The following is a 15,605-nucleotide window of genomic DNA, read 5'->3' on the forward strand; positions in this document are numbered from 1 at the left end:
TAAATATAAGGCCTACTCTGCCTGGGACTGTCTCTTCAGACTTGGTCTCTTAGGATCATCCACAGATACCTATACTGTAGATAGGTCTTAGTCATCAGGTCTACTCCACTTCCTTGTTGCCTGCTTAGACTCTTGGCACTCTTAGGTGAGCAGACTTAGTCAGCCTGTGTTGCCCTAACACCTCCTCAACCTTCTCTTCCTCCTGGATGCCCACACCCAAACCCTCTCCCCAGGCTGGCCTTGTCTCCCTGCCTTCTGCTGATGATGACAATGCCCATGCTGATATTGAGGACTCGCCTGTTGTTTGGCATGCTGCTGCCCATCAGCAGGCTAATGCCAAGCCAGCCAAGAAGAAGCACAAGTCCAGGCTGCACTTGCTCCATCCTGGAGAAGAGATGCCAGTCACACCCAAGGTGGTCAAAAAGAAGCTCACTGTCCTTGACATAAACCCAGTCTTCCTCTTGGGTCACCAGATCAAATGGAAGAAGCATCTACAGGTAAGTGTCAGTCAGCTGTTCACCAGAGATCAGATGCTTACCCTCTTCACACTCAAGTGTGCATTGTTGGATACAACCTGTTCGCCTATGAGCCTGGCAAGAAGATGTATTCAGTTGGCAGCTCAACATGTTCACCTGATGAAGAAGGCAATTTCTTGCTGTCGGACTTCTCAAAGAACAAGAACACATTGCCAAATTTGATGATTATGGAGAGGGTTGTGGAGCTCATGCTTCAACAGGAAATGGTAAGCAGGGAGCCTTTCAGAGCAGCACAACTGTATTATTTACTGCAATATGGTTGCAGGGCCAGGACAAGTGCATTCCTCTTGAGCATCAAGCAGCTTGGGTGAATGCAGAAGTGCTGTTGATCTTGATCAGTGAACAACCTCACCTCTGGTGGGGTGTGTCAGGCTGGTATTCCCATGGTTATTTTTGGGCCTTAGAGACCATTGCGCAGCACTATGGGCCCTCACTACATGGACAATGCACCCCGGCAATGAGTCTTGACCCCCCCACGGATATTCGGCATGGCAACTACTATGATTCCCCAGGTGATGGGACCACTCGGATATTTGGCATGATGACCACAGGTTTCCTCTGCAATGGGATCAACCCACCTGGATACCAAGGTCTGCCTTGGAGAGGTATCTGAAGACCAGATTAGTATTGAGTATAGTTTAGAGTAGCTAGTATAAGTAGTTTCCAGAGACTCCTGTATCTAGATTATTCTGCCCCTTTCCATTAGACATATACAGATCCAATTACTGGTATACTGGCAGACTGGACTTGACTTAGCAGATTTGACTGGACCTATTGAGACTTGACTAGATGGACACCAAGCTCTGATTTACTGACCAATTTCTGACAGCTCAGCTTCAGGCTGACTCCAGCATTTTCTACTGACTTTCCCCATCTCCCCCATATTTTTCCTAGCAAGTTCTTGCACACCACCCATCGGACCAACTTATTTGGACCTCTGATATTTCGGACACCTTTTGGGTTGGATCATCAGTCGCATGTGGTCAAACTTCATGAAGATCCACAAGAATCAGCATGAGGTAGAGGAAGGAACTGGAGATGGTGCACAGGGCTTGAATTTGATTGGGAGGAGGAGGGCAAGGATGCCAACCATGAGTAATATGGTTGTGCTGCCCTTGAGACAGGCTGTCAGGGCACACCATCTAGCAAGCTTGAGATCTTGTATCGAGGGCAAAGCTCCAATCTCAGTGTAGCCCTGATGCCCAAACAACCCAATATCAAGTATACTGGAGCTCAGTTTGGGTTATTGTGACACCAGGTGTAGTGAAGGGGAATAGTGAGGGGATGGTTGATATCATTGGATCATGTCAATATCCAGGAGCACTAAGCATCTTGCATGCTATCAAGTGTCTCGTGTGTTCTCAAACAATATCATAGAGTCCTCGGCCATGATGGGAAAGGGGAGTTGGATTGAGACAGAGTTGAGGGCATCAGTAATCCATCGATATGACCACTGGCCATAGACTGGATCTGCAAGCTGTTGACTTGCTGTCAAGAAGAGGTTTTGTGACATGAAGAGGGGTGTGAGACTCTTGAACCAAGATATTGTGAGGTGTCAAGAGACAGCTGCCAATATCATCATGACTCTCAGAGCATTGGTTTGGGGAGTTGTGGATATCAGTGGGGGTCAACACCAACTGAAGGGGAATGCTGACTAGGCTTTGTCCTATTGTGCATATCAGCTGTCCACATAGTGGAGTTCCAAACATCAAGAAAGGTGGCACATAGCGAGTGAGAATGTGATACTGAGGGGCTTGTCCATATTGAGGGGAATTGGCTGTTTGGCTGGGCTGAAGGTCCAATATCATCCCAAGATAGGGCTATTGACCAGAGCTCAAGTTGTCTGAGAGGAGGACTCAGCATCTTGGTCAAGCAATTGGCTGCTCAGAGAGGTACAACAAGTAAATCAAGGTAATCATGAGTGGAGGATGCTCTCTTGATGTCAATATTGAAGAGAGGATCACACTATTGAAGCACACTTGGCTTCTCGAGGGAGATTGGTCATAAGACCAGAATATTGACTAGACAGTGGAATTCCTGAGAGATCAAATCTAAGGCATACATCACAATAATGGGCAACTCTATGTACAAAAGGGTTAGAAGCAGTTTGAGATTGTGGCTGATAATCTGTACAGGAGAGGTTACCTCAGGGCAAGCCTGTGTGGACTTGATGCCAAGATGGCAATACCATCTCGATATTACCAATGAGCCAATATTGTGAGAACTTGCTTCTCAATGCCTTCTTGGTCTTTGATATTGCCAAACCCTGATATTGTGACTTCTCCAAGTTGCCAAGCAATCCCGATAAGTGGTCCCTGACACAAGATCACATGCAATACCATGGGAAGGTGGATAGGAGTGCACCCTGGTATGGTTGCCAATCAATATTTGTGATACTCTTTGATATCATAATGAGCCTTGAGCAACCATACAATATGCCTGATCTTGTCTGCTTGCACAGATATGGCATTGCAAAGCTTGCTGCTATCCTCAAGATGCTTGTCCTTAGCATTGAGATGCTTGTAAATAGCATTGATATTGCTTTGATCCAGACCAAAATGAGGTGACTCCTGACACAGGCTCTCACTGAGTTCCAACCCAGTGTGCTGGACAGGTTTGCAACTCTCCCATGCTGAAGACCTTCTGTGAGGAGAATGGCCTGGACTTGCTCAAGGTCCAGCTCAATATGTGTGATCCCAAACACATGGCAGAGGAGTGGTCAGGAGGCAAAGAGCATAAGATGCCCTGTGCTTGGTGTAAGCTGCTTTTTGACCATGGCAAGATCTTGGCTGTGGATATTGACAATGATGACCTCAAGGTCTTGGAGGTCCCTCATCCTGCCTGGAAAAATCAGAAGGTCAGTGTCCAGTGCCATGTTGAACTGCAGCTTACCTTGCTCACAGCTGTGGGAATGGGAGAAGTCCCTCATCATGGCCAAGAAGAAGAAATGACCTACCCTCATCAACAACTCTCCAAAGGACAAGAAGAAGAAGAGGCCAGAGTATACTTGTGTCAATATCAGCCATACATTGCCTTTCTTGCTGGAGAACATCCCTGCCAACTGGATGCTTGATCTGCAGTGGGTGAGGGATGTCTTGCTGAGGGTTGCCAATTGGGATAGAGGCATAATACCTCCCTGGCCTCCCTTGGTAAGAAGCTGTGTGGTGAGCTGGCCAGGCTTGAGTATGAGTCAGACACAGCAGATGGCCTCTCGGATGATGGCTTTGTGTAATTGAAATATGGTTGTGCTGCCCTCACAGCACAACCAACTATGCTATTACTTCCAAAAGTGAGTCCCTTTCTCCATCTGATGATGCACATGCTTACTTATGGATTATGATAGAAATCACTTGTACAACAGGATCTGTTCAAGGTGCCTGTCAGCCTTGACCAAAAGAAAAGTGACAAAACAACCTGACCATAGCTAGTTTTCATTACAAAGATTGACCACTCTGTGGTAGAACTCTATTAGCTGTAATACTATGCTGATTGTGGACAAGACATACCTTGGACATACCTGTTGTAATCCACATTTTCCGGCCATCTAACTCCAGAGTCCAGCAAGCTGCAGTGCCAGCAATCTCATTCACTTGCACTAGGGGGAGGCCCAAAAGGTCCTCTGCCCTCTGGTAGCACTCATGTTCCCAGAAATGGACCTCCAGCTCTGGGAGGTCTATGTAGAGCTTGGCCAGCTCAGGGTGATATTGCTCTGGATGTATGAAGAAGGTGATGTCCATGAAAGTTTGAGGTTTCTTGATGCCGGCCTGCGTGTGCTGCCAGATTTGGTGAAGTTTGCCCGCCCATTTGAGACCAGGGCCATAGTGGACCATGATGAGGGAGTTTGCCTTCTTGTGTGCATGTTTGTGGGTGGCCATAATCTTGTTGCCATCAAGCAGCAGGGTGGGGAAGAAGAGGCCTTCAGTGTTGAGGAATGGTCCCTTGTGGGGAGCTTGTTGGTTGGTGGCCAGATAGAGAGGCTGGTCAGGGAAAGCACCTCAATACCAGTGGAGAAGATGCTCTTGCATGGCATGGTTGAGATGGGCCCATTCAGATTGGCCCACAGGTTGCCATCTTGCAGAGCCTTGAGTGATGAGAGTGTCATCAGCAGTGTGGGCGACCATGGAGGTGAGAGTGCCCTTGCAGGCAAGGTCCTTGGTCCTCTTGTTGAGCTCTTGGGTGATGAGGTGGGCAAGGAGGTCCTGGCTTTGATTGAGGAGGACTGAGGTCTAGGAATGGAGTGAGGGGCTTCAGGAGGGTAATACAGTTGTGCTGCCCTTCACTGGGCTGCACAACCTGTGGGAGTCAATAAGGGAGAGCTTACCAGTCTTGAGAGACTGAGCTCTCACTTGAACTCCCATGCAAACATGAGTTTGATAGCGCCATGCTTGTGGCCATTTGTGCATCTGGTTTTCAGGACCTTGTTGAGCCTCTTGAAGAGGAAGGCCCAGAAGCCATGCACCAGCCCATATCATCAAACTTGATCTCCCATGTGTGTTACCCAGTGAAAAGTCAGGGTAATGTTCTTCTCCTTGTAGATCTGCAGCAGAATCAGCTTGGGAAACTTCAGGGAGGGAAAGCTACTTTGTAATATGGTTGTGGTGCCATGATGAAGGCAGCACAAGCAGGATTATCCAAAGATGATGGCTTACCTCCAGGTATCCCTTGAAGAACTCTCTGCAGAGCTGCTCAGCTCTAGCGAGCTCTATCTCCGTCAGCTGTCAGCAAGTGAAGATCTTGATGACTGTTGCGAGCTTCAGGTAGTTGGCAGTGATGTTGGAGTTGATGTTTGGGTGGTCTGTGGCCTTGAGGAGTATGGGAGGAATCTGGTGAAGATGAGTGTGAGCAGGAATGAAAGAGGTAGAGGGACTGGCCGTGACTGGTCCATATAGGACTGCGAGGGCCCTCCATTCATCAGATGTCAAGCTGCCTCCTGCTGGAGACCTGACCTGGGTGGGCAGGTGGGCAATCCAGGTGGGCATCTTGAACTGGCATTTCATTGTCAGTTTCAACAATACAGACAATGGAAATCATGCTTACCATTGAAAGAATGGCATGGATCTCATCCAGCTCTCAGTGTATGCTGGCATCCATGTGTTCATGGAGTACACCCATCAGCACACCATCCTTATGCCCACCCTTGACCCAGTTGGAAAACCATAGCATCTTGACCACACCTAGATAGAAGTAACGTCAGTATAGTCTTGATAGGGAAGGGGAGGAAGAAGCAATGAGTACTATGGTTGTGTTCCTCAGGGTAGCACAACCATATTAAGAGCTAAGCAGGGAAATGAGACACATATCCAACAGGAAGGTGTGCATGGGGTCTGTGATGGCCATTGTCACTGGATCAAAATATGGCAGCTGGTGAAACTTGGGCCATTGCATGCCATATTTGCTGAAATATTCTGTGATCTTCTTCCTGGCAGCCGAAATCTGCTTCTTAGGAGCTTTGTTCTTCAGCAAACGCTGGAGTTCTTCCTCTAACAAGTACATTCAAGCGCCACATTCCTTGTGGTTCTTGCTGTCATGTAGGGGGATGCCTTGTGTGTCCCAGCCTTTCTTGAGGGTGTTGTTGTGTGAAATCTTGCACTGGGTGCAAGTGTGCTCACTATGCCAGTGATTGGCAAAGCTGCACATCTTGCAAAGCACTGGGTGATCACATATGACTCCTAGGAGGGCCACACGCATGAGCCAGCCTACAGGGTATTACAGATCAGTGAAGATCTGTAATATGGTTGTGTTGCCCATATGTACACCTTCAGGGTGTTTGGGCATCTTGACAACAAGACCTTCTTGCCAGAGCTGCAGAAGATTGTTGACAAGAGGCTGGAGGAAGGGTTGTAGCTGCTTGGCATTTGGTTCTTTGGGGCCAGGTGTGATGGTGATCAGATAGAGATTTCAAATATGAAATCTGGAAAATTGTCAGGGTGAACATTAAGAAAACAGGTTAACTTGCATACCTTAGCTCAGGGGGCAGGTTAGCAATGCAAACAGCAAGAGGGCCAGTTGAATGAGATTCTGCAACTGCAGATTGGCTCGGGTTGAACCAATCCAAAGACACCAGAATGCCCAGACACAGTTTGTTCAGTTCCAGAGCTTCTTGGTGATTTGGTGGAAAGAACCAAGACCCATCTGGTGCCTTCATTTCCTGCCAAATGGAGCCATCTTGGATAGTTGCATAGACACCCTGTTCAACTGTCCAGTCCAAGTAAGATTTGCATGCCTCTTTGAATCCAGGTTGTGAGAGAATATCAGGGAGTTGGAGTGAGAGAATGTTGTAAGGTGCAGATTTCCTTGCTTGCTAAAAGCCAGAGTTGGCTGAAGTCTTGTACAATGGTTTGCTGCATCAAGAGCATGTCTCTTGTCACAAACCAGTAGGAGACTCCTCCTCAGCTCCCAGTTCTTCCAGCAGGCCCAGATCTGGCTGTTCCTCATTGAACTTCTTGAACTCCCAGCATGCAGGACACAGAGTCTTCGTCTTGAATCAATCGATCAGATGCAGGCACTTGTAGATGGTTGTCAGAGTGTGGGGAGGTCCATTCAGAGGCAAGTATGAGGTTGCCTTGGGTAACACACTCAGCCATTCCAAGATAGAGTAGAAAATCAAGAGACAGAGAGCACAGCAAGTTGAAACCAAGTGTGCACAAGCAGAAGTATGAGGCAGAAGCCCCATACTACCAGATTGGTGTGCAAGGCAAGATATACTGCGAGAGGCTCCAGAGCAATCCAAGCAAGCTCATAAGGAATGGGTGTTGCAGAGATTGGGATACCAAGATGCTTGACTGGAACTGGAACTGCCAAGCTGAGAAGGACTTCACGAGAGGGGAGAACCTGCATCTCGAGATCTTGAGCAGGTGGAGGTGAGCAAGAGGGAGGGGAAGGAAGAGGAGAGGGAGAGTGAGAGGGTGCTGGAGGATCTCATGGGACCTGAGGAGGTAAGGAGAGAGGAGGTGGTGAGGGGTGTAATATGGTTGTGCTGTCAAAAGACAGAACTGTATTACCAGAGGTCACAGCAGGGCAGAAAGAAGCGGGTGAGAGTATAGGTGGAGGTGGTGGAGGGGTAGGAGGAGGAGGAGGAGGAAGAGGGAAAGGAGGAGTCGAGGGAGTCTTGGTCAGCTGGTCGAAGTTGTATACTGTGCTGCACATTCAAGTTTTGAGCTCAAATCTGACCTTTGAATGCCTCTTTGAATGACATCTAGAACTTGGCCAAACTGGACTATTGGAAACAAGAAGTGGACCCTTAGACATAGCATTAGTAGTAGTCTGAAGGTCTGAACCACTCCAAACATATATAGGCGGATTCGGATACTTTGGATAGGGATGCTCAGATTCCTCTCTTACTTACTATCAACTGCACTCATTCAAGACGGGTGTCTCTCTAACTTACAACTAATACTACTGCTTAACTTTAAAGTCTCTCCTTGCTCTAGCTCCTTCTTAGACTGATCTGAGCCTCAATTCAACTGATTGACCTTCGGAAGCCTCCCTTGTTCACCTCATATGGCTTGTTCTCCTTTTCCTCTCTTGTTCGGAGGCCCTTTGGATTGCTGCTTCCAGCTTCAGAGCTCACCCAGGACTTTCAGACTGGCAATTTGAGTGGCTCTACCTTAGGAGCCAATGATTTGATTAGGCCTGATTCATCTAGTGCTACCTACTACAAAGTCTGGGCTACCACTGTCAACTCCCCCTCCAGCAGACCTTCTCCTGACGCCTCATTGGGAGGTGTAGAGTACAATACTGGCTTGTCAAAGTCATAAGAAAGCATCTCCTCATCCTGGAGGCCTGAGAGTTGGCTGGGGGCTTGAGATTGAGATTGACTCTCTGAGGAACAAGCTTTCTTAGATGGCATTTGCTGCTGGCATGCCTGTCTTGCCAGGCAAGCAAGACAACCAGCCACTCCATGTCGATGCTCTTGATAGCTCTTCAGGCTGAACGTGATGCCTTTGGGTCAACTTGGTGTGACACATAGTCAACATTTGCACCATATTTCGATGTCAGGACTTGCTGGGCATTGCAGCTTGGGAGTTGTGTATTTTTGGGGCTGTAAGCCCATTGTTGAAGGACATTACCATTGTACGGACTCTGTCAGATTGTTGGTTGATCAGTTTGAGTCATGGGAAAGCCTGAGTTTGCTGTCAGCATGAGTAGAAGGATGTCAAGAGCAAGATGTATGCACCTTACCAGCTTTGGGTGACAACAGGAGGTCAATGGGAGGGTCTTGTGCTGACCTGCACTGAGCTGTGATGAGCTCAGTGCAGGTCAGCATCTCCAAATTTTTTTAATGAATGTATTACAAGTTAGATGCACCCTACATGGCATAATACATCAGATGTAAGACAGAGTGTGCAGGCATCAAGATAGGGAGAGGGGGAAGAAGGTATGGGTTGGAAAGGGGAGAAACAAAGACAGAGGAAAAGAGCTCAGGACAAGCAAGTAATAATTGTGAGAGCAGAAGTGAGAAAAACCTCCCCATCTTCTCAAGCACTCACCCTCCCAATCCTCGGCTCCATCAGGCTCATTGCTGCTCTGACCCTGCTGAGCTTCACTGCATGCTCCTCCACCTCCCTCACCCAGTGTGTGTGGTCCTCAGTGGTGATGCTGGACCTGGTCACTTTTGGGAGCTTGGAGGTCTTGCTGTTGGCAAAAACGGGCTTCTTCCTCCCGGGGGGTTTGAAAACAGCATGAGGTAAGCATTTGGGGGCCTTGTACTTGGGCCCGTCATTCAGGCACTCAGAGTAGGGGGGGAGGATGTCAGTGACATTGGATGTGTGGGTTTTGGGGATGTCAATGATGATTGCCGAGGTAGGGATCTTGTTGCCAGAGATGAAGTCAGCCAGGGGGAGGGAGCAGTTGGAAGCCAGTTGATAGTTGCCAGTGGTCATAGATTTCATCAAATTGGAATGTATATGAGTCGATTCGCAGTCAGTCTCAGTGTCAGAAGTCATGAGGTCAGGGAGGTTGCTGTATGTGGGAGGAGCAAAAGAAGACCCAGGGGAGGAGTCCCAAGACCTGGAGAGAATGGTGAGGGAGGTGTTGGAGGTGGTGAGTGGGGTGAGGGAGGGGCTGGAGGGTTGGATGGGCGAGACATTAGCACTGGCAGAGCTGGCCTTTGCTGAGGAGGTGGGGACTGCAGAGTTGATGGTGTCACTCTCTGTGGTGCAGAGAGTTGTGCCCTTGGGTTTGCCAGACCCAAGGATGACTTTGTCATCTCCCCACAAGGCAGAGGCTGCCTTGCCACACAGGCTAGCAAGGACTTGAGTAATATGGTTGTGTGCCCCCTCTCCCCCAATGTCTGCCCTCTTGCCCTGAGCAACTACATTGGTCACTTGCTTGGGGCAGTTACGTTGAGGGGCTGGGAAGGGCAGCACAATATCTACAGCCCCACATCAGCATACATAATATAGGCTGAGAAATGAAACATGCACCATTCTCCCCACTCCTGGCCCCTGTATCATCTCTGCGCACACCAGCAGGGATGGGGTACACTCTACAACCTGCCATCTTGTCCAAGGTGGGTTTGTACCTGTTTCAATGCAATTAGTAGTGAATATCATAGTATAAAATCCAAATGTACTTACAATGCAAATGTTAATCAGCTATGGAAAGAATTGGAAGACAGATTTGATCTAGACCATGTTGTGGTAGGAGGTAGATGATGGTGAGGGGTTCAGAGATGGTGAGCAAGCCCCTTAGGGCTGCAGCCAGAAATAGATCCAACATTGGCTCCAGGATTGATGATCTCAGGGATTGCCAAGATCAATGCCACATACATGTGTTCATTGTTCTCCCCCTCAAGCTTGTCATTGTTTTTTTCTCAAGCTTTTTTTTGTCTGTCTGGGTGACCTCTGGCTACTACTGTCAATATATTCTCATGGCTCTACCTACTGGTGACTACTCTTGCTGGTGACAGTCAACCTGCCCTCTTTGCCCTGGTGGTGTCAGCCTCAGGGGACAGCACAACTGTATTACATGGTTGTGCCAGCCAAGCGCCTGCAGGCTGCTGGGTTTTGACAGCCTGCATACATGAGTCTAACTCATGTATGAAGGGACACAGCTTGCAGGATAGGGGTTAACCCCTATCCACAGCTGTGTCCCTATCCAGATGCCTTCTTACCTTTGTGCACTGGCTTGGCTCCTCTGCTCTTTCCATCTCAATGATCACAACAAGCATGGCCAACATCAGCAATATCATTTCCTCTGTGCTTGGCTCATCCTCCTCCTCTGGTGATGACACCCCCTCCTCCCCCCTCTGCATCCTAGAGAAGATGCTGGACTGCTGGGAGAAGGGTGAGCACCTCTTCTCCAGCTGCAAGGCCCCCAGCAATTCCCTTGGCTCCTCTGATGCCTCCTCAGCCCATGAGGGCCATGCACATCCCTTCCCCACCCTTGATAAGAAGGGAAAGAAGCCTGAGAGGGCCCATATGCCCCCCTCTTGCATGGAGGGGGCATATACAAAGTATGGCAGCCTGACCCCTGTTGAAGTGGGGATGGGCAAACTTCTCTTCAAGTGCCTTTGTCAGCTCAGCTGGCCTGTTGATGAGATGGGTGGCAATGAGCTCTGGCAGATGTTCATTGGTGAGCATCTCAAGGACAATGAGGAGGAGGGGGAAGAGGAGGGCAAGGGTGCAGGTGAGGAGGGGGAAGAGGGGGAGGGGGAGGAAATGACTGTGGACAAGGCCAATGAGGTGAGTCCTCATTATAGGACTGTCTCTGTATTACTTGCATGAGTAATACAGTTGTGCTGCCTCCTCAGAGGCAGCACCTTCCTCCCAGTCCCACAATGCTGACCCCTTTCACAGATCTCCTGCAAGCCTGACCACCCCTCCAAGCCCACCCAAGACAAGGTCATCTGGGACCCTCTTGGGTCCACCAAGTTCATGATGATGGAGGAGCTGGAGGAGGCCTCCCAGATTGACTGCAAGAGGCTGGGCAGCCTTACGAAGGACAAAGCTCTTGCCTACAAAGATGAGATCAATGCCTTTGTGATGGCATGGAACTATTACCATGGCCTTGAGCACATTCAGCACATCTGTGCACTGAACACTACCACAAAGAGGGAGAAGAAGATGAAGTGCACCCAGTTGGTCTGGGCAAAGGCTGGATGGGAGGTGGGGCTCAAGGATGGGGCAATGGGGGAGGGTCTGGCACAGCTCATGCTGGGGGGGAGGGTCAAGCAGGTGAGGGAGATAGAGGAAGTGGCTATGGAGAAGGTTGGGGGGGCCTGGAAGGGGGCGAAGAAGAGGGTGCCCAAGGTGGGCAAGGTGATCAAGGAGCATGGGCCATCCATGGTCAGTGGCTTGCTGGCACTGGGTGAGTTTTTCTCATTGTGATTTTCAACCTATGCTAACTAAGGTACCCAGGTGGGCTAATATTGCACCTCATCAACCTCCTCCACCTCATCCCCACTGTGTAAAATACTGGGGCATTTGCAGTATGTAAATCAGTGTAGTTTAATAGAAGAAAATGGTGCTGAATGCTTGGGAAAACACAACTGTATTACATGGTTGTGCTCACCTTTCAAAGCCCTATGAAACCAATTAAACTAGCATAGAGAATCTACACTAGGTACAGGCACAGGTATCCTAGGTGAGATAAGCACTGTATGCTGCATTTGAGCATTGTTTACCTATACTAAGCACTTGCAGAGGTCAGCACATGTGACCCCCACTACCCATCCTACAGTATCCAAGGACCCTGCAATTTGCAGTGAATGTGGAGATCTTGTGATCCCAGGGTCATTGCCTATTTAGGGATTCCCACCTCCAACTTTACCAACCCCTACCATCACCCCATCATTCATAGTTGAGCCAGATTTCTTCTGATACAATGGATCAGGGTCTCCCTGTTCCCACAGGCAGTGTGTGCAAAGTATGCAAATTCCTAAATCTAGGTAATCACATGACTTATTCAGTCCTGCAGAGGCTGCGCTCCCCCACCATGGGGTAGGCATGTGTATGCATCATGCATACATGCGCTCCTCATCATCCTCTCACCATATCCCCTCCAATATCAACTCCACCTCTCTCCCTCTCTGCTTAACTCTATCTGATGGCTGGCATACTGACTCCAGATGCACTGAGAGGGCTCACTCATGGATTGCTCACAGCAGAGTACCTCAATGATGACATCATGGTCCAAATCATCTCCTATACAGAGTTGATCAATGATGATGCTGTCCCACTGGATCCTCCCTTCATCTGGTATGCACAAGCACTCTTCAGGCTGCACCCTGCTAATCCTCTGCGCAGCCTGACTCTCAGCGATGGCCAAGATGTCCTGAACAATTGTGTTGTGGGCCAGTATCTTGTGCCTTGACTGCACCATGGTGAGTTCAGCAACCTCAACATGGTCAATATTTGGGGGGCTCAGCATTGGGTGGCCAATGGTCAGTAAGTACTACAATCAGCCTGCACAGCCTTTGCAATGCTGATCAAGTATAAGTGTCTCACTTATAATCACTGATATGATGAGGTGGTGCACCCCTGGCCACCTCATCAACATGCCCACCATCATCCCAGGGTGGGAGGCAGCTAATGCCCCTTACTTGGGTTATCTGCACTCTTTAGACTTGGTTGCCACCCCAGACAAGATGGCACCTGCCAACCACCTTCTGATGCAGGCTGCGACTCAAAACCAAATGGGCAGGACTGTCTTTATGATCATTGGCGTGGGCCAGGTTCCTCCCAAGTTGGTTGCCCTGCATGCACCCATTGTTGCACAGCCTGCACCTCCCATCCCAACACAAATTGACCAGCTCCATTTGATATCTTCTCCCTTGGATCCACCCATCATGCAGCACTATACTGCCAATCCAACTCTTCTCCCTGGCCCTCTGCCTCAGCCACCTGTGCAGCCTTTGGCTCCTCCAGGCTTAGGCATGATGCCTTTATTTGCCAACATAAACACCATTGTGGCATTTATGAAAGGGTTAGTTTTTTGGTCGATCCAGGCTGCTCATTCTGCTGATGGCGCAGCCTGAATGTGTGCATTTGCATCACCCAGGTCAAGCCTAAGGAGCATGGCACAATCGACATCCTCTGCCATGATGCAACAGGGGAAATTGACTTGGATGTCTGCAGGGCCTGTGACCTTCAAGCCTCCGACATAGAAGAGGGGAAGGTGAGTATTGTATCATTATGTTGCCATGTATATTGCTGACTAGGATGCTCAGATATATGAGATTTATAATGTTGGTGCTATGGCATTAGTTCAACATTGGTGCCCCTCGTTCCATGTCACCCAGCTCAACTTCAACAACTGGAACAGTGAGTTTACTGAGGTAAGACAGCAGCTTGTGGTTCACCCTTTAGGATGTGCAGCCTGACCACATGCAGATTCCAGATGATGGCTTGATCCCACTCTATTTCTTCAACTACCACCCAATCATACAGCTTCCCAGCATTCCAGACAAGAAGATCATCAGTGAGTAATCTTCCCTAGGCTGCACATCCTTTTTCTTACTCATACCTCAGACGTTCCATGCATCATTGCTAACACAAGCAATGTGATGCATGGTAAGGCCCCCAGACATGCAAGCTTTGTGAGTTATCCCAAACTGCACAGCCTTGGTTTTGACTAATGTGTTTGCAGGGCCATGCATCTGCAGCTCCAATGATGAGGATCGACATGTGGTTGGTAGATGATTCAGGTCGCTCTGTTTGTCTTGTAGCTTTCAATGAGTTCTGGGCAGAGCTGGAGGGGACAGATGGTTGTGTGGCTCTCCTAAAGAACATTGCTGTTGATTGCACCTATGGAATGTCCCTGAAGACAGTGGCTTCATACACAAAAGTCTTCTTTGAGCCTGCCATCATTCCAGGCTATGCTGACCTAACTGCTTGGTAAGTGCATTCAGAGATAGGCCACACAATCTGATGCTTCATAGGTGGGAAGCTGCAAAAGACAATCCTTCCCAATGGCACCTCCTCAGCACATCCTGCAGTGCTGATGGCACCATTGCTTTGGCCGCCTGCAGCCTCATGACAGCCCCTCCCATTGTCAACATCCACCAAGTTCATGCGGAATGCCTTGACCAGGCTGCAAAGGCAATGACTTTCCACATTGCTGGCACCCTTGACATCAACAAGCAGTGCTCAGTGACTTATGCAGGCTGCGCTACACTGGATTGTAATAGGAAGGTGCATCAATCCTTCCTTGATCCAAACAACCTGCATTACCACTGCCCAACTGGCAAGCAGAGTTTTTCTGTCCCCATTGCTAAGTAAGTTAACCCATCTTCCCTCAGGCTGCATACTGATGAAACATGCATCCTGCAGATACTGTCTTTCCTTCACAATCATTGATGGGAATAGTGATTGTGCACCTGCCACAGCTTTCAACACAGCGGCCACCTTGCTGCTTCAAATCAACATGGGGACCATGTATGATGTCTTTGCAGATGAGGTCAGCTTTTCCCTTTTCAGACTGCACAGCCTACTGAACATCACATTCAGCATTGTTACCAGCCAGTTCACTCCTTCAACCTTGGTCAAGCTATGATGACAGTGCATGCCTCCACACCATCCACAGGCTACTGGAAGGGGAAGACACAATGGATTGTGATGGAGTTCTTTAATATGGGTCATGTGTATGACCTGTCTCAAAGTTTAGCACAGCCTGTATCCCTATGTAGTCTAACATTCACCATTGTGTCCTCCTGTTAGACTGTGCAGCTTAGGATGTGTGTAGTGTATGACATCAATAATGAAACTCACATGGCGAGTTGTCAAAAAGGGTTTGCCCTTTTGACAAAAACTCCTTCAGGTATCTTGTCCCACATGATGCAACAATCAGACTGTGCAGGCTCTGCACATCTCAATGGGAAGAACTCAACTACTGTTAGGGCAACACAGGCTGACTAAGTCTACTCACCTAAGAGTGCCAAGAGTCTAAGCAGGCAACAAGGAAGTGGAGTAGACCTGATGACTAAGACCTATCTACAGTATAGGTACCTGTGGATGATCCTAAGAGACCAAGTCTGAAGAGACAGTCCCAGGCAGAGTAGGCCTTATATTTATACCTCTGTGGTGGAACCTGCTAGAACATCTTGCTTACTCAGCCTAGTCAGGTGAT

At 48.8% G+C, this 15,605-nt stretch overlaps 5 protein-coding genes across 5 annotated transcripts; 3 read left to right on the forward strand and 2 right to left on the reverse strand.

Annotated features, from left to right (window-relative positions):
• Window positions 1–3,276: 3,276 nt before the first annotated feature.
• DACRYDRAFT_16340 (uncharacterized protein) lies at window positions 3,277–5,425 on the forward strand (the record flags this gene model as incomplete). The annotated part of the gene is made up of 6 exons (XM_040771188.1): window positions 3,277–3,393; window positions 3,515–3,685; window positions 3,880–3,909; window positions 4,136–4,720; window positions 4,951–5,025; window positions 5,192–5,425. 6 exons carry the CDS (start codon window positions 3,277–3,279, stop codon window positions 5,423–5,425), a joined length of 1,212 nt encoding a protein of 403 aa, XP_040627842.1.
• Window positions 5,426–6,242: 817 nt separating this feature from the next.
• DACRYDRAFT_53381 (uncharacterized protein) lies at window positions 6,243–6,425 on the reverse strand (the record flags this gene model as incomplete). Its single annotated transcript, XM_040775170.1, has 1 exon — window positions 6,243–6,425. A coding segment is annotated over one exon (183 nt), but the record flags the coding sequence as incomplete, so codon positions are not given.
• Window positions 6,426–9,013: 2,588 nt separating this feature from the next.
• On the reverse strand, window positions 9,014–10,037 carry DACRYDRAFT_108290 (uncharacterized protein; the record flags this gene model as incomplete). Its single annotated transcript, XM_040768623.1, has 2 exons — window positions 9,014–9,909; window positions 9,962–10,037. 2 exons carry the CDS (start codon window positions 10,035–10,037, stop codon window positions 9,014–9,016), a joined length of 972 nt encoding a protein of 323 aa, XP_040627844.1.
• A 668-nt stretch (window positions 10,038–10,705) lies between these two features.
• Window positions 10,706–11,949, forward strand: DACRYDRAFT_16342 (uncharacterized protein; the record flags this gene model as incomplete). Its single annotated transcript, XM_040771189.1, has 3 exons — window positions 10,706–11,221; window positions 11,336–11,846; window positions 11,897–11,949. 3 exons carry the CDS (start codon window positions 10,706–10,708, stop codon window positions 11,947–11,949), a joined length of 1,080 nt encoding a protein of 359 aa, XP_040627845.1.
• A 1,086-nt stretch (window positions 11,950–13,035) lies between these two features.
• DACRYDRAFT_16343 (uncharacterized protein) lies at window positions 13,036–15,196 on the forward strand (the record flags this gene model as incomplete). The annotated part of the gene is made up of 9 exons (XM_040771190.1): window positions 13,036–13,463; window positions 13,511–13,655; window positions 13,708–13,801; window positions 13,878–13,958; window positions 14,009–14,076; window positions 14,127–14,374; window positions 14,419–14,754; window positions 14,810–14,936; window positions 14,987–15,196. 9 exons carry the CDS (start codon window positions 13,036–13,038, stop codon window positions 15,194–15,196), a joined length of 1,737 nt encoding a protein of 578 aa, XP_040627846.1.
• Window positions 15,197–15,605: the final 409 nt, after the last annotated feature.

This window comes from Dacryopinax primogenitus (genome assembly GCF_000292625.1).
Source record: "Dacryopinax primogenitus strain DJM-731 SS1 chromosome Unknown DACRYscaffold_11, whole genome shotgun sequence".
In the NCBI taxonomy this organism is placed as follows: Eukaryota; Fungi; Basidiomycota; class Dacrymycetes; order Dacrymycetales; family Dacrymycetaceae; genus Dacryopinax; species Dacryopinax primogenitus.